We start from the raw sequence: 19,640 nt of genomic DNA on the forward strand, positions 1-19,640 counted from the left end.
ATAAAATTGGAGCCCTTGTATAAAAGATCTCTTATTTTCTCAAGAGGAGATCTTTTGCTGCTGTCATGACCTGAGAGAGCCAAAAGGAGAGGGAGAGCAAGGGGGAGAGAGAGAGAGGACTTTGTGTGGGGTTTTATAAAGGTTGCTCCAAGCAAGAATCCAAGTCGTCTTCTTCGGTCGTCGTCTCTGGTTCCTTGGAGGTTCGAGAGAGGTCTACTTCAGGAGGAAGCAAAAGGAGTTGAGTTTTCTGCCTGCTTCAGGAGGAAGAAAAAGGAGTTGGGTTCTCTGCCTCACCTGGGTTGGTGGAAATGAGTTTTTGTACGGGCTTCTCAGCCTTGCTGTGGAGGCAAAAGGAGAGACACTGAGTTTAGTATAATACCCGGAGGAGAGGCTCCGGGGAGTGGACGTAGGTCAAGTTGACCGAACCACTATAAAATATGGTGTGTTCTTTCTTATTATTCTTTCGCATTTAATTTCATCACTTTAATTTCTGTGGTGATTGTTTGGTCGTGTTTGTGATTTTGTTTGGAGAAATTTTTAAATACCAATTCACCCCCTCTCTTGGTTAGCCTTGTAACTAGTTCATAAGGGCCTAACATCCCCGACGAACTTTCAATTGGCATCATACTGCTCACAGGAGAGAGAAAATGCAAAATACGGTTCTGTTTGGTGTTTGGGTGGAGACTCATGATAATTACAGATATGCGAGAGGCGAATTACATTCTGCACAATTGGAGATGCTCTAAAATTTATGTCCAACTGAACGACAAACCAAACATCATTTTTATGTTTTGAATAGTATGACGTCAATGTTAGCGTCACACTGCTCACAGTGGAAAGAAAATGGAAAATACGTTTCTGTTTGTTGTTTAGGTAGAGACTTATGATAGTTACAAATATGTGACAGACGAATGACATTTTGCTCGATTGGAGATGCCTTAAATTTATGTCAAATTGAAAGGCTAACTGAACATCATTTTATTGTTTTGAACAGTACAACACCAATATTAGTGTCATACTGCTCTAGTGAAAAGAAAATGAAAAATACGTTTTTGTTGTTTAGATGGAGACTTGTGTTAATTACAAATAGACGATATGTGAATAACATTTGCTCGTTGGAGATGCCCTAAGTTTTATTTATAACATTAATTATAAAATAAATTTGTTATTATGAAATTTGTTCAAACATAATTTATATGAAAATATATCGGGACATAATTATTATTCCGTTCACATTGGTCCATCATTTGTCTAACTCGTGAAAGTATCATTACCGTCCATTAATTTTTCCCAAAAACAAAATAATCAGCACCGTCCATTCTGATCAATAGCTGAATGACAGAGCCTTTAATCCGCATAGATTTGATTATGCGGAAACATTGGATAGTAACGCCGTCACCCACCGGCCACTAACTGGTCGGCTGTTCTATGCTGATCTTCTTCCTCGTCAGTCCTCAAGAACCTCTCTCTCTCTCCTTCTCCCACTTTCGAGTTCTTTCACACGCTGTACTGTTATTTGAGCGAGTTCCGAGAAAAGAATCTCTCTCACTCCTCTCTATCTCTTTCTGACTCAGTATTACTCGAGGCAGATAGTTTGTTGAAGAATACAACATCCACCATTAGCGTGGGTAGAGGAGAGCTGAGTTAGGGCTTTTTTTCGGAGTGGAGGCGATGGATTCCGATTCGTGGAGCAGGATATCGGCGGCATCGAAGCGACACCAGTCGACCTTGCAATCGCGATATGGCGGGTTTCTGATCAATTAGATTGATTTAACGCACTGCTCTGTTTTTTTTAGAAGAGATTTTTATTGGTTTTGTTTGAGTTTGTAGATCAGTACCTGGGGTTCGAGGAGATGGAAGGGGACGAGGACGAGTGGAGGCCGGAGTTCCCCTGTCCGTTATGTGACGAGGATTTTGATATCGTTGGTCTCTGCTGTCATATTGACGATGATCATCCATTTGAGGCAAAGAACGGGGTAATAGTTTGTACTTATCTAAGTTTATGGAATTTTGTTGAGCTTGTGTAATTGATGGCATCATATGTTTATTTGGAGCATGTTGGCCTTTGCTTGTTTTAGTTGGAAGTGCTAAGTGTTTAGGTATCCTTATTCACCTTATTTACCTTACTGGTAAAATATTCTCTTTTGAAACTTGGAGGAATTTTCATAAGAATTTCTTTGCATGAAGCCCTGGGAGAAATCCAATTGCAGTATGTTCCTTGTGCCATTTTCTTTTGTAGACAGGCCTCGTCCCTTGTTTTGTTTTTTCCTTCAACTAAAGGTCGATACCTTTATCTGGTTTGAGCTTCTTTACTGGTTCCTTCGTTTTTTCACTTGCATCATGGTGGCGCTTTTAGAAGTACCTTGATTTTTTAGGGTTGGTTTGATTTTATGGTAAAGAGTGGAAGTGTGATTTTTAACTTTTTTGTGTGGCTCTCTTGATTGCAATAGAGACTTCTTTTTTCCAGCCCTGGGAGCATGTAAAAGTTGAATTGTGTTAGGACATACTTCTTGAATCGTACCTTATGAAAGAGAAGTAGTTTATTACTGAACTTTTTTTTTTCAGCTAGTAGTACTGTTTGATCTTTTACTAGTACATTACTACTTTTACCTGAATGAAAGATGCCGATACTTACGCAAAAATCCACATTGTTTTTGCATGCTCGTTTTTAGTGTTCTCGTTTTTTTTAGCTTTATAGTTGAATGGCTTGGATAGAGCACTGACTATAAGTAATGGTGATGGATTGGAATGGCCTACATGGTTAAGCCTGAAAAAATATTAAACTTTTATTCTTTGTTGTTAAGAAAATTTCAATTTCAAATAGGAGCTAATATTCTTTATTCCTTAACATGTAGATTTCATACTTTATGAATATTCTAGAGAAATGCCATGCTTTTAATATTTTCAAGCAATATTAATTCATTTTGGTTCGAAATTGATTAAATAAACACAAAGCATGCCCCCCCCCTATATATTTCTACAATTGGTGGACAAGAAAGTTAGAATGTCAATTAGATATTGTTTCACTATTCAATTTTTAAATGGATAAATCATCAGTTGATTTCAGCTACACGTCTTTGATGTATTCCACTGAAGAGTAGAAATACATACTGGTATGACTAGAACATGATTGTCAAAACAAATAGAAGCGACCAAAGTAATTTTCTTGATAAGTGATTAGTGCAATGTGCTTCAGTATAAATCTGCTATTTAATTATAAGAATATCCTTTAGGTTAATTACTAGATTTAACATGAGATGTTGAGGTTTTGTTAATTATTTAATACAACAAACTTATGGTGAGCATATTCATTAGAATTTTCAATGTGAGATGGGCTTTAAATTATAGAATGCATTCTTGGTCCTAAATTTAAAATTTTAGCTTTTAGATTTGTTAGTTAGTATCATTTGGCATGACACTGAAAATTTAACAAATAGCTATGCGAATGGTCAAGTTAATGTATTTGCGGGTTTAATGGGTTATAAATATGGTTCAAACATTTTGTTTGCAATGGGTCATGCTTATGAAATATCAAGACGAGTGCATGTAAGATTAAGATGGCTATAGTGGAAATTGACATCTTAGAGAAAGCAATGAAGGACCGTTTATCGAGCACAAGGTAATGCAAAATATATTAATATGCCTTGGCATGGCTAATCATAGCAAAGGTTAAACTAATGCACAAATGGAACATGAAGGGGATGATTAGGCCCTTGTCAAATGTTGTTTAAATACCATTTGTTCATCTAGTTTAAATAAAAAATGCTATTGATATGTCTTAAAAAAATTTACTTTGATCAACACGAATCTTGATACAATTTTTATATTGATAATTTTCATAATTAAATTCAGAATCATCCATAGTTCGATGTCAATAAACTTGTAGTCAAATTGAGTGTCTTGACAAGACCAATCAAAGAAAACCAAAGGTGATCCTAGCTGAGTCCAAATGAGCATAAATCAATCACTTGAAAGATATTAAAAAACTTTGGGACATTATTTGGAGGATGAAATAGTCTCTGAGTCTTGCATGCTTATGGTCAAATCAAAACAAACAGCTCGATGAGATAAATCAACAAACCCAAGATCACTTGATTCTAAGATCATTAAAGTACTTAAATGTTGAATAATGATCTATTATCAAATGATTTGACATGGGTCATCCAATAGAGTTATACGATATTGGCTAAATTTATCAAAATGCCCACCCTAAAGGTACTATAAATATACCTCAAATTTTATATGAAAGTGACATTGACTTGAGTTGGGAGAGAACTTGGAGATTTGAAGAACTTTAGAGCTCTATTATTTGACATTCGAGGCTAATGATCACCACTAGACATTGTTGTCACATAATTGTCATTATTTGACTGCCATCTTTTGACTCTCATCATCTAGCCATTGATTGAGTACCATCTTTTGACCACCGATCACTTTTGTTTAGCTATCATTATCTGAATACCATCAGTCAATTGTCATCATTCCCCACTATCTCTTAGTCTCTATCGCCTGACAATTACGGTGCACAAACATGGAAATGATGACACTGATATGACACGACATGGACGCGGGACACAAGTAAAAAAAATATAAGACACGGACTTGGGTTGGATGTTATATTATTACTTTGATATCTTAAAAATATTGTATAGAAATTGAATAAATAAAATATTATGAATAATTGAGAATTAATAAATCATTTAACTAGGATGTGTGCTTAAAATGATTTCCATTAAGATGCGAGAGTTGGGTATTAATGTTCTGTTTCAAGCATCAAGAGGGGAGACGATAATGATATCATTAGTTGAACATCGAGTGTCAATGTCGAGACGACATCGGTTGTCTATATTGAGATGATGTTAGATAAAGATAAAATGTCAAGACGGCACAAGAGCCTGATTTTGGGTGTAGAAATTATTGGCTCCAAATTTTGATTTTGAGATGGTTTTGAAACATTAATGTTGTGTCATCGATCAAAGTTGATGCTGCAATGGCATCAGGCATTATTGTGAAACCCTAGTCGCCATATACTAGAGAGACATGAAAATGGAAATGTTTGGTTAATGCGATATTGAGTGCAGACAATTGATTTGGGACTGTTGAGAGAAAATAAGAAATTTAGTTTCATTTTTTATTAACTAAAAATTTAAAATAGAAGAAATTATATTAAAAAATTTTCATAAAATATTTAAAACTCATGTCCAATTTATTTCAATATTGTTTAATCTGACATGTCTTCAACTTGTCTGATACGTACGCGTTCGATATGTGTCATACGCTACGTACCTCTTTGAGGAGAAGTGTCGGTGCATTATAGCCTAATAACCATTGTCTGACTTCCATCTCCCAACTATGTCATTCGTTTGTCACTTGATTGCCATCATTTGACCTCCGAACACTATCACTTGATTGCTAGCATCACTCAGTTGCTCTCATTCGACCACCATGTTTTAATTGTAGTTTTGTGACTTCCATTATCTAACCATCATGAACATCATATAATTATTACATTTTCAATATTCTCCCTCATATCTATAAAAATGCAAACTTGTAATCCCATCATCTTTGAGGGGGAGAGCAGTTTTTGGAACGCATCTACACAGTGGATCTTTTCATATGGGTTGGATTTTTTGATTTTCCCCCTTTTTAGATTTTTCACATAAAAATTCTGGTGTATACTTCATTCTTTTTTGTTATCTGTGTTAGATTAGATCTTTGTGAAAAGTTTACATAAAAATTCGATCTCTATTGCTGCTAATTTCTAGCACGTAATAGTTCTTATAAATAGAAATGAAAAAAGTAAGCATTATGAAACCTTCTACCCATAATTAAGTTTGTCTACTAATGGTTTTATCGAGGTTTAATATTGCTCAATTAGGTATTTAGGCATTTTTCATCTGTGAGGTGTGGTATAATTCTCAAGGTGTTTTGAGGATAAGCTTCATAATAAAAAAATGTGTAAAGTTAAATTATTGATACGAAGTAATACATTGGCATCATAACCTATTAATATATTAAAAAAATAGCATATTAACTTTTTTAACATACTAAGCAGTACAATGCTGCATATATATCAAGTGACAAATTACATCAGCAGCGAAGTATCAAGTAATAAATTGTGTAAAATAGAAGTGTTATTGAAACATCAAGTGACTTAACATATTAAAGTAAGGAGTATGGATTATAGCATAACAATTCAAAATATAACAATTAGAAATAAGTTTAACAGAATAAGTTTATCTCTATTACTCATATTGTCCAACATCCAACCAAGAATATAATAAGTAATTAATCAAAAGTCTTCATCACACTCATCAATCTTGGTTTCTTCATTATAATCATCATCATAATGAATAACTTTCTTTGATACCTCATCTTTAGTTGTGTCCAAGTTCTCTCATTCTTTCTCTTTAATTCAATTATCTTCCTCTTCCTTTATCAAGAATAATCAAAAGAAATAAAAAATGTTTATTAAAATTTAAAACAATATCATATGTCAAAATTTTTATAGATATATTTTCTTTTTATTTATTGCTAGCTTGTATTTGATATATTTGACCTATTTATTTCCCCATAAAAAAAATGAACGTTTAGATTTTGTTGCAAATCAGATGGTGTGAGTCCTTTATCATCATCCACGACTTATTCATCATCTGATGGAATATACTCACAAAATAAGGGATCCTTTCCATCATTTGAACTTCTTTTCTTCATTTTTTTTTCTTTCATTCTCTTTTTGTATAAGATATATATCAAAGAGTCAATTCTTGAGGTTGTTAGACGATTTTTGATTTTTTCTTGTGAACTTGATTATATTTAATCCAATTTTGCTCACATCCAGGTAATGAACATGTAAATCTTATTATCTTAATAATAAAAGGCTATAGCTCTAAAATGTCATCACCAAATTGGATCCACCATTGAGTAAAATTTCAAAGAAAAATATGCAGTTAGAGTTGAGAGAGTCCTTTATTTCAATCAATAAATATTAAACATTACTTAGAGCATATTTTTTAACTGTATCTTTGTCTTTTTGTAGTCCAAAGAAATCTTTCTTATTCTTGAATAGTACAGAATGCATATAAGCATTCACCCTCTTAGTTGAGTCAGCAATCAACCTATTCATAAGATGGTATAGTCCTAATTTGATCTCAAGATTCGTCGACTTATTCTCAGCATATTGGAATTGACAATTACGATGATGTCCAACAATTTGTAAATGGTGGAGTTGAAGCTCCCACTTTTCATTAATGATTTCCCAAATCTACTTATACCTGGACATATCTCCTTATAAGTTATGGACTATCAAGTCTTTAGTATCGTCCATTCTCCATTACATTATAAATGAATCCTATAGCTAGCTTTTTCTTTACATCCTTCGTCCTCAGAACTTGAATCAATGGTTTTCTTGTTGTTCATATGTAACATTTAGCCAAAATCTTTTAGTTTGAATACGTTTCCTAATTTCTTTGCCCTCAGCTTTATTTGCCTAAGCATAGTTAAGCCATACTACGGACATGAACATAGCCTCAAAAGATTGCCTAGCTTTCAACCTGCTTTGTAGAGTCAAACAGACCATAATTAATTGAGTTGTGACAGGTCGTATAAGTTCTTTTTTATGAAATTTCTTCATCAAAGCATAAACCTAAGAATAATTGTAGATGACTTTGCTTATTCTCTTTGCTTTGGTCGAGACTTTTTTGTGCTATGATAAATCTCCAAGTTTTTTTTTAAAAAAAATCAAATCTATGCGGGAGGCACAATGTGCCCTAGACAAATGTTTTCTCTCCATCAAACTATTCCTAGTTGCCCTATAAGCACGAGCATTATATGTCACAACTTGTATCACCCAATAGTCTTCAATCTCATCTATCACTCTGTTAAGCAGTCCAAAAATATACTCTACATCTTTGGCATGATCAGATGCTTCAATAGATTTTAAGAAAGTAGTGTTCAATTATCAGATCAACCATTAGACATGATTCATTCCAATCTTACTCCAAGTCCTTCTAATTTCTTCAATTTCTTTTTAGTATTGTTCAATTCCTCCTTCAATACCCAAGTTCTCAAATCATTCATGGACAACAGTTTCAGACCTCAACCATAAGCATCTGCAAAAAGAATAAGTGGAGTTTGCCACATTAAATAAAATGTTAAACTTTCCAATATCCATGTAAACACGCCTTCCTGCCTCTCCAGCATTCTCAGGAGATATCCTCCGAGTTATCCTCTTACCATGATGCTTGTTATCCTCCAAATTGATCCATGGGCCCTCTTGCACTTTTATTTGACATTAGTGGAAATAAAAAGAGGGATTTTTTCAGCTATGCTTACTTTCATAACAAGATTCCATATTAATTCCATCACCAAATTTTCTGTGTCAAATGCTTTGATATAGTCATCTTGTTCATATATATGCGGATCTCTTTTTTCACTTCTTTAGGAACTTTGGCACATAGTTTAACATTTTTGTGCAAGATAAAAAGGTGCTCTTTCTAACACACCCACTTTAATAACTTTTTCACGGTAGTTGCAATTTGGATAAATATATTTTTGCTCATTCCTTTCTAATTTCAACTTCCACATTGTCTCCATTTTGGCTCTTTTCTATGTTCCATTGCTCTTTTATACTTATCTCTTATCATTTTAGAAAAATCCTAACAAAGTTTTAATTTTAAAAAACATTTGAACTAGCAAATAATTACAAAGAAAATCCTAAATAAACTATACAACAACAACATCAAGCCTTTATCCAACTATGTGGGGTCGACTACATGAATCCTTTTTCTCCATTGTGTCTTGTGAGTTAAATTCTCATTTAAATCTAACAAAGAAAGGTCATTTCTAATATTTTCTAACAAAAATTTTTAGGTTTATCTCTACCCTTTTAAAAATAAGTCAGATATAATACATCTACTTTACTAATCGGGTCATCGGAAGGACACCATTTTATGCGACCAAACCATCTAAGGAGACTCTCTAATCTTATCTTCAATTGGAGCTACTCCAAACTTTTCATGAATATGCTCAATTCGTATTCTGTCTCTAAGAGTAAAGCCACTCATCCACCCGAGCATCCTCATCTCTACCCACTTAACTTAATATTATACTTCTTTTTAAATGGCCAATAGTCTGCACCATAAATCATTGCAGGTCTAACCACCATCTTATGGTATTTTCCCTTAAGTTTGAGGGGGACTAATAATGTCCCCATTTATTTCACCATCACTCTGAACAATAAATCCAAGATATCAAAAGCGTGTACTCTTATTAATGACTTGATCACCCAAAGTCACAATCTCCCCATTAAATCTATTATTACTAAAAGTATACTCCATATATTCAGTTTTGGATCTACTCAAACGAAAGCCTTTAGACTCTAAGGTTGACCTCTATAATTCAAGTTTACCTTCAACTCCCTCTCTAGTCTTATCAACAAGAATAATATCATGAACAAAAAGCATATGCCAGGGTACAACCTCTTGCAAATATCTAATGAGAACATACATGACTAAAGCAAAAAGTCACGATCCCCAAACTAAATCCATGACTCTTAACAACTCTTGCATACATATCCTTAGTGACTTGAATATAAGCATTATTAACCTCTTTTTCTTCTAGAACTCGCCATAGAACTTCTCTTGGAACTTTATCATATGATTTCTCTAAATCAATCAATATCATATGTCGATCATTTTTATTCTCTCTATACTTCTCCGTCAAATCTCTCAATAAATCTATAACTTCCATAGTAGAGACCTACCTGGCATGAATCCAAATTGATTTTGAGAAACATTAGTATCACGCCGCAACCTATGCTCCATTAAAATATGACACATTAACATAATTCCTCTATAATTCACACAATCTTGTGCATTTTCTTTATTCTTAAAAATATGGATCAACACACTCATTCTCCACTCATCTGACATCTTTTTAGTCTTCAAAATAATATTAAAAAGTTTAGTAAGTCAAGAAATTCCTTCATCTCATAAGAATTTTCACACCTTTATTGGAATATCAATAGGTCCAACAACTTTTCCTCACATTATTTTTTTTAAAGTCTCTCTAATTTTTGTTTTACTAATACACCAAGAAAAAAAAAATATTTTCATTTAGGGTGCTAGGGTCACTAAAGTCAAACCCATTCTTATAATCTTCATTGAAAAGTTTAGAAAAATATCTCATCCACCTTTATTGAATATCCTCTTCTAATAAAATCAGTTTTCCAATCTTCATCCTTAATACTCTTCACTTGAATTAAATCCTCACTACTCTTATTTCTTTATTTGGCTAACTTATACATATATCTTTCATCCACCTTAGTATCAAATCTATTATATAAATCATTGAAAGCTAAAATCTTTGCATCACATATTGCTTTCTTAGATTTCTTACGGGCCTCTTTATATATTTTTCAATTATCAGAATTTTTATATCTATACTAGTTTTCATAACAAATATTCTTAATTTTTTTTCTTGCACATTTTGATTCCACCACCAAATATTTTTACTATTAGGAGCTTTTCTTTTTTATTCTCCATGCACATCTTTTGTAACATAATGTCATTAACTATTTTTTCCCACATAACATTAGCTTTTTCATGCACAGATAAAATATTAAGATCTAGTATCTTTCTCTTAAAAAAATTTTTGTTAATATTTTTTAAAAGTCCATTTACATTATTTTTTATTTTCTTCCTCTTCATCTTAAAGTCCAAAACTAATAAGTTATGTTGGTTACAGAAAATTTCGCTCGGAATAACTTTACAATCATTAAAATATAAATGATCTATTTTTCTTATAAGAAAATAATCAATCTAAATTTTACTATATCCATTCTTATAAGTGATGAGATGCTTATTTGTTTTCTTAAATAATGTATTAGGAATTACAAAATCATAAGTTAAAGATAAATCTAATATGGTCTTACCACCTTCATTATTCTCTCCAAACCCATAGCCACCATGAATACTTTTAAAATCTTCTACAACTTTATCAATATGTCCATTTAAGTCTCCAATAAAAAAATTTTCTTCAAGAGAAGATATCTTTTGTATTAATTATCCTAGGTCATTCCAAAATTTTAATTTTGAACATATATTCAAATCTACTTGAGGAACATAAGCACTTATAATATTAATAATTTTAGCATCAATAACAATATTTAAAAATATAATTCTATTTCCAATTCTATTAATTTTTACAAAATTATCATTTAAACTTTCATATATAATCATATCTACATTTCTAGTACGACTCTTACCATAATACCATAGTGTAAATCATAAACTATCAATCTTCTTAATCTTCTCTCCAATCCATTTAGGTTCCTGAATGTATAGAATATTTATCTTCCTATGAATCATAATATCTATAAACAAATTAAAAATTTTGGGTTTAAGAAAAAAAAAAAATTCTAAGATTACCGGTTGTAAGAGATGTTGTGAAGAAGAGATAAGACCATTAACCCTTGTTTAATAAGAAGGCTTGACAAGGAGGAAGGAGGTGGTGGTGAGGAAGGGGGCAGTTGGTTGGAATGTGCAAGCCAAGGTGGTAGGATCATAGGAGCTTAGGATGTGAAACTGTGAGACCGAGAGATAGAGATGGCATGATGGGTTAATAAGAAAATGTTTTTTTATAAAATATCTAAGCCCTAAATATTTTGAGGCTCACACCTCACGAAGATTGAGGTGAGGTGCATCTCATATTGTGTGAGCCTCACATAAAAAACATTGAGGCGCACTCATAAAGACAAAAAATACTCCATTGCATTGATGCCTTTAAGAAGTTTTTGCATTGCCTCTCCATTTTTCTTTTGAACAGTAACATAACATGAAATTATTCTCATCTCTGTCATTCACTTATTTTGAAGGTATGTCCTATTTGTTCCGGAGGAGTAGGTGTGGATTCTGATTTCTTCAAGATATCCTTTTATTCCAGTTTTCTGGTGGCTCTTGTTATTGTTAAATTATTATGCACAATACTTTCCATTTAATTACGCGTGCACTGTCCTCATGGAATAACTTTTTTCTTTTGTGATTTAGTTCCTTTTAAAAGTTGCCTTGAATTCCTTAATGTGCACTTACTCTCAGCATAAGAGGAGATTGCGAAAAGGTTCATCCGGCTCTCATGGTGCACTTAATTTCTTGAGGAAGGAGGTACGGGATGGGAGCTTACAATCTCTTCTTGGGGGATCTTCAAGATTGATTACTCCTTCACATGCGGCACCTGATCCATTGCTTTCATCATTTATCAGTAATGTGTCTATTGCTGATTCTTCAAGAATAGTAGAGCCTGAACCCTTGGATGAAGGAATAAACAAGATTTCAGAGGAGAAAATGGTAGAAAGGTATGGAAAAGTTTATGTTTTTCTTTGTAATTTTGTTCTTTTGTCATTATAATATGGAAATTTCTGATGATACAAGTAGAAATATTTGTTTAAGCTTTATTTTTTCTTTTATTCAACATTTAATAAGCTGTCGGTAAAGATTTCTTATTAACATGCAACTTGATTCACACATGTCAATCGGAATGAAGCTTTATCATTCTCCTAAAAATTGGCATGACACTATGAACATGGAGGTCTTCATCATCGTTAGTTGCCTTTTCTTGACTAGTTAGGATTTTTTTTGTAACTCATCATTCTTCATTTATTTTTGTTTTAGTACCTTAGAGTCTAAAGGTTTTCGCTTGAGTAGATCTAAAACGGAATATATGGAGTGTAATTTTAGTAGTAATAGACCTAGTGAGGGGATTGTGACTTTGGGCGATCAAGTCATTAATAAGAGTACACGTTTTAGATATCTTGGATCTATTGTTCAGAGTGATGGTGAAATAGATGGGGATATTATCAGCAGAATTCAAGTTAGATGGTTGAAGTGGAGGAATGCATCGGGCTTGTTATGTGATAGAAATGTACCCCTCAAACTTAAGGGAAAATTCTATAAGATGGTAGTGAGGCTTGCAATGCTTTATGGTGCCGAATGTTGGCCATTAAAAGAGAAGCATAATACTAAGTTAAGTGTGGCAGAGATGAGGATGCTCAGGTGGATGAGTGGCTTTACCCTTAGAGATAGGATACGAAATGAGCATATACGTGAAAAGGTTGGAGTAGCTCCAGTAGAAGATAAGATTAGAGAGAGTCGCCTTAGATGGTTTGGTCACATAAAACGGCGGCCTTGCGATGACCCGGTTAGGAGAGTAGAGGTATTAGATTTGACTTATGTTAAGAAAGGTAGGGGTAGACCTAAAAAGACTTGGTTAGAAAATATTAGGAATGACCTTTCTTTATTAGATTTAAACGAGAATTTGAATTTTAATAGGACACAATGGAGAAAAAGGATTCATGTAGCCGACCCCACGTAGTGGGATAAAGGCTTGATGTTGTTGTTGTTGTTGTATGTTTTTTCTACTCCATTTTTTTTCTTCTTGAAGTTTCCATGTTAATTTCATTTACCTATATTTTCCGTGCATCTTTTACCCTCCATTATGCATGTCCGAACTACTTAGGCCTATATTCCATTACTTTATCATCAATAGTGCCACTCCCGTGTGATCACTCTCTTATAATCATTTATATATACCCCTCTATTATTTTGGCATACATCTATCTTAACATTCTCATTTCTACTACGATTGACTTGACTACTTATTAATTCTTTTGGGCCCGACTTTTATATTCATAAAATATAGCTTGTTTAATTATAATCTATAACATTTACCTTTTCATCCCAATAATGTTGGCATTGAGTTGAGTTCAACGGAGCAAGCCTCACAGTCGAGTTTGATCAAACAAGCCCTCACTCGTTCGATTCGAGTTAAAAGTGAGCAATTTCGAGTTGACTTGAGTCTCTTTATTTAAATAAAACAAAATTTAAAATTGTATTGAATATTGAATATATTTATATGCTTATATTAATATGTTTACTCAATATTAATTACATATGTCATTAATGTGCATGTATTTTCTCAAACTGAATCGAGCAAGCCATCATTGGGTATAGCAAATTGATTTTGATTTGAAGTTGACTAAAATTCCAGCGATTTTCAGACGAGTTTTAAGTTTTGAACAAATTATTAGTATTACATCTCCAATATATTATCACAGCTTACCCTTTGAGACACCTTTTTTATTTTTCAGGCAAACTTTAACTTTCGGGCTTGTATCCTCATCCTTTGCATATTATCTCCATGATATTTGAACACTTATGCAGAGTTATTATTTGATTTTCATTGATTGATTGATAATTATTAATATCGCATTCACTAAATTTGTTATCGGATGCTTATATTTTTCCAACTATTCTTATGGCTGCTATGTTTTCAAATATCTCCTCATTGCAAGAAAATTTTATTAATTAACTTATATAATGGCAAATGACATAAACCAAGAAACTTAACTTGAATACACTTCATAAGTATCTTAGCAATCAATAAAAAAGATATAGATTTTAGAATGTTCTTTCATATAATTCTTTTGCTGTTGTAAAATTTTTAGTCATATCTAACTTTTTAATTGTGAATTTTTCATTATACATATCTTTAGTAATCTAAAATATTTGGCAAATTTTTTTTCTTAAATTGCATTGAATTTGTTATTATGGTTATTGATCACAAACTTTGAAGATCAATAAAAATCACATAAAGAGTCTTTTTTTCATTTATACTTTTTCATTAAAAGATTTTTCATATAGGACTCCTTCCATTCAGTGAATTAAATCAAAATAAATAGTTGAACCCCATGTGATTTTTTCAAGTCTGCGTTCACTAATAAGTAATGCAATCCTAAACATCTCGTGTTTAAATAATTTTATTTGAAAATATTTTTGTTAATAAAACTTAGACATTATCTCTCATAATTCTCTAGTTCTCAAGAAGCATCTCATGTGAACCCATGATGCATTAGTATTACATTTGAACATCTTATAGAGCTAGCATAATTTTACTTTTTGGATCAAATTATCTCAATAATTTACTTCATTATTATGTACATTATGCTCTTTTAAAAATTTTTAATTAATTTTTTTAATAACTTCTCAAAATAATATTTTCAGTTTTTGTTTTTATTTCAAATGAGGGTCTATTCAGTATATTTGTATTCATTGATTGTTAGACGAGTATTTGTTAATAACTGTTCATTTCCTTATTCAAACAGTTGCCAATAAGAAGATATGCTATTTAGTAGTTTAAAGTTAATTTTAATTACAAATAAGCTGAAGTTTTTATGGTTTAATGTCATGGAATGGTTTTTGGAATGAACATTGACCTACTTCAGAAGGAGTTTAGCTATAGTAAGGTGACTATTATTTTGGTCCGTTTGGTTTATTCTTGCTTAAGCATGAATTTGGAGTAAACTTTGGCCATGTTGAGGGGTTTCTTAGACATTTGATATTGACCTAATACCATGAAAATTAGGCTTAACCTAATTACTCTATCTGAATAGAAAGGGCCTTAAGCTTAATTAGATTGTTTATCTGATTTGTAGCCATGTTAAATTTATTTCTTTGACTATGAATATGTTGCACGGTGATCAAAATGGTTTGGTTTTGATCACTTCAATCTTGATCCACCCACTTAGTTAATCTAGATTAACCGAGCTTATAGATTTGCTCAACGTTTTCAAATCAAAATTATTATAAGTTTACTTGAACTAGTTTGATTTGGGTTTTTATGCAACCTACATGTGATAGGACCGCTTTAATTTGCAAGAGGTTGGAGATCGGTGGAAACGGGTTGTACCAGTCCAGTATTGGGCTAATATTTAAAATGGTGCTGGTCAGGTATATCTATTCTAATTGAATTTAGACCCAAACCCCATATTTATCATTTTCCTTGTTCAACCCCCAAGTGTAAGGCTTTGTAGTTGGGTTATAAGAGCAAAAACAGAAGAAAGGCAGCTGGTAATTTGTCCTGAGTAGGTGTGGGGCAAACTAAAGATTGTGAATGACTTGACAGGCAACATGGAGAAGAATGGTAGAGCATGGAGCAGTCGATTCCGATTTCCAAGGTCAGCATGGAGAAGAATGGTAGAGCATGGGGCAATAGATCCTAAGGTGAAATAACGGATGGATCTAACAATAGATTGTGTTGTAGATTCCAATGACGTTGCTATGCCATGAATAAATTGATATTGTGGATTGATACTAGAGTAGATTGTGATGCAGGCTCCAATGGCATTACTATGCCATGAATAAAATGGAATTGCGACCTTGAGATATTAGCGTCAAATGAAGTTGGAATTCTATTTGTTTGTAGGAGATTCAAGGTCTAGAGGAAACAGTGTAGCAATGTTAGTTGGAGGAACAGGCAATGGTGATTAATGATGGCATTGCTATGTATGGAGGCTTTAGAAGCGTTCAAGAGCAGCCCAGACCAATGGTAACAAGTGTAGGAATGTCAAAAGGAAGAACAAGTAGTGGTAAGCAAGCACAAAAGAAATGTTGTCCATTGTAGGTAGCATAGTTATGTAGTACAAGATTACAACTCCAATCAAGAACATAATGGAGCATGTGAATACGCTAGAGATTTGGGATTTCACATCCTTATTTGAATGGATGGTCACCTCCAAGAGCAAATTATGATGAATGGGGTACCAATATGAAGGACCAACCAACAATTATGAAAGTCTATCAAAGAAGAAGAAGAATTTCAAAATAGTCAAGATTGGCAACATTAAAAGTGGTCTACCAATGTGTAATTAGCACCAATATGTAATTAGCATTATTTTATTTTTATTCTTTTTGTTGAAGTAGATCGGGTTTATCTCAGTTATTTTAAATGCAGGTGTTAGGTAGATCATGTCTATCTTGTAAATTTGGTCTACCAAAGTAGTATAAATAGCCTCTATTTTAATCAAAATGGTTTGAATTATTATTTTTGGTTTCCTCTCCTTTCCCTCACTTCTATTTTCTTTTGGGAGTTTATACTTACTCTAAAGGTGCCTCACTTCTTGGCCTCCAAGAAGCATAACAACCCAAGATCACCAACACTTCATATGATGTTTTATTCCAATGATAATTGTAATTTTAAATTTCAAAAGTTAATTGAAAGTTTGCTAGAAGTTCATTGAAAGGTGGTTAAAAGGTAGTTGATAGTTAATTGAGAGTTGGGAATTTGGTTGGGAGGTAGTTGTGAGGGGGTTTGGTTGGTGAACATTATCCAAGAAGCATTCATGTGGTGGACCCCTTCTTCAAATTCAAAATTCAAATGGTTGTATAAATCAAGACTTGGTTCAATGCTTTTCCTACAAGTCCATCTATCCATTTCAAAGATCATGAAATTCAAAATTCAAGAATGTGGCCAGTCCCTCCACTTTCTCCTTATAGTTGAACTTTATGTTTTTTTTTTCGTTTAAATATCATAATGTTCTCTCATTGAGGTATTTGTTAATGATTAAAGGATTTTTTTTATGAGCAATATACTTGATGAAACTTGATGGCTGATCCATCCCTTAAATAATCCTAATCCTAGCTGACAATTTTAACACCTCAGCAACCCTAAATATCTCATTCCACAAGACTGAAGGTGTCACGATCCCGCCCGGCTAGCCCGAAATAACGGGGCGGAAACAATCGGTCGTACGGAAAACACATGTAAACCATAATCAATTTCATTTAATTTTTATAATGGAACATGAATATTCTCAATACATAAGTAAGAAAGAGCCATTAAAAACATCAATACCAAAGTTGTCCAAATTTGTTTCTTCTCACACAACTGCTAAAAACATCAACATCAACAGAAAACATAAGAACCTTTCTTCCTGAGGTCCTCTACGACGGTAGGTATACTGTCGTCTCGTAGCCATCACTTATTAATAATTTCTCCTGAAAAATATTTCCAATAATAGGATGAATCAACGCTCAGCAGATGAAAAACATTTATCTTAAATTCATGAAATATTTTTCTTTTCTTTCTTAAACATGTCATTAAGCATCAAAATGAAACAAGAATGGATCATAATAAACATTTATTGGTATGATTTCATAAAACATTTCATAATCATTGTTTAAAATATTTACTTAAATCATTCATTCTTCCTTTTTCATAAACTTTCATTTTCCTTAAATCTTTTCATTAAATGCATAAATTTTATAATCATAATATGATAAACACCTGTCCCGGAAGTACTAGAGTTTTGTACTGATCAGGTACACAGTCTTTTGATCATTTCTTTTACCATTTGGCTCCGAAGAACCCTATTACCATTTGACTCCATAGAACCCCATTACCATTTTGGCACTTCCGAATCAACATACACATGCACTTTATAATACTTATATTCATGAAGGGATTAGAAACTATTCAATGCATCATATGATCTTAAATGTTTTTCGGGTAAAGAAAACTTTGTATCTCTTATGCATGAAGTTGTTTAATTTACTTTAACATTCTAAGTAACGTGCCATAATTATGTATAAATAATAAAAGCAAAGCTAAAGCAATAAATAAGAAAATATAAACATTAACTTGAAACATTTTTGAAAGTGCAATAAAACTTAATTAAATTTCATAAACTTAATTTAAATGTAATCACCTACCTTGCAAGTAGCTAACAACTACCACAACGCTGCACGACGTTGTTTAACCACTTGTCGTCTCCTTAATTCACACCTAAAGATAATTATAACTGAACTAAGCATACATCACAATTATTTTCAATAATTAAAATAATTAATTTTTTTATTTTCGAAATTATTAAAAATCCAAATTTTAGGAAATCCTAAATCTTCAATTTCGCTCAAATCTTTATCTCAAAATTATCCCTAAACATAATTAATAATTTGGTTAACCATTTTCGGATTAAAATTAATTAAGAAATTATTAAAAATGAATTCATTAAAAACTCAAAATTTTGTTTTAAAAACCTTCCTAATGCCTTTAGAGTTTAGAAACAATTTTCGTAAAAGCACTTTATAGAAATTAATTTTTTTGTAAAAATCCTAACTTTCCAATTTCCAAAAAATCCTCCAAAAACTTCATTTCTATCATTAAAACATTCTCCTAAATCCTTTCTATTGATTTCGTAAAGAGAAATTTGGAAGAGAACGAAATTTTGGAAAAACCCTAGAACTTTCATCTCTAAAAATCCTGAGATTGAGAAGAGGAAATAAGTTTCTAAGACATACCTTCTTTTTCCCTTGACCTCCTCTTCGATTTCCCTAAATTTTCTCACCGGAAAATCGCCTCCGGAATCGTGCCCGTCGCCCCTTGCCCGACGCCTCATGGTCCGTCCCTTTCGTTTTTCCGCTCAAATCGTGCGAATGGGGAGGGAGGAGGGTTCGGTTGGTATAAATTAGAGAAAGGGTTTTGCAAATTGACTCATATGCCCTCACTTAAACAAATCTGGCCTTCTATTCGCTTAGGGGTAAAATTGGTATTTAGAGACTTCGATAAATTTTAATTTCTAAAATAAGCAAAATTAGGTATAGATTTTATATATCAAAACAATCAGAATTTTGAGTAGGAATTTATAAAATTATTTTCGTCAAATTCCGTAAATCTTAAATTTTCACTTAAGTCTCATCGTGACGCATCGAAAGCGTGCGACAATCTACGATCTTCTTTTTCGGGTTTTACAGAAGGTTGTCCACCTTCAGCTCCCATCCCTCCACATCAAAATTCCTAGTCTTTCCTTT

General features: G+C 32.6%; 1 protein-coding gene across 3 annotated transcripts in view; it reads left to right on the plus strand.

Annotated features, from left to right (window-relative positions):
* Window positions 1-1,376: 1,376 nt before the first annotated feature.
* The window catches only part of LOC110100151 (protein DEHYDRATION-INDUCED 19 homolog 2), a 44,688-nt gene continuing 26,424 nt past the window's right edge, over window positions 1,377-19,640 (plus strand). Inside the window, exons 1-4 of one of the 3 annotated variants that reach the window (XM_028692026.1) lie at window positions 1,377-1,744; window positions 1,831-1,976; window positions 11,876-11,926; window positions 12,090-12,352. In XM_028692026.1, the coding sequence (XP_028547859.1) occupies window positions 1,672-1,744; window positions 1,831-1,976; window positions 11,876-11,926; window positions 12,090-12,352 (533 nt within the window). In that variant the 5' untranslated portion in view covers window positions 1,377-1,671. The remainder of the gene's footprint in view (window positions 1,745-1,830; window positions 1,977-11,875; window positions 11,927-12,089; window positions 12,353-19,640) is intronic. The other 2 variants (XM_020827580.2, XM_020827585.2) reach the window with 2 other exon arrangements.

This window comes from Dendrobium catenatum, unplaced genomic scaffold (genome assembly GCF_001605985.2).
Source record: "Dendrobium catenatum unplaced genomic scaffold, ASM160598v2 original_scaffold_105874, whole genome shotgun sequence".
NCBI classification, from domain to species: domain Eukaryota; kingdom Viridiplantae; phylum Streptophyta; class Magnoliopsida; order Asparagales; family Orchidaceae; genus Dendrobium; species Dendrobium catenatum.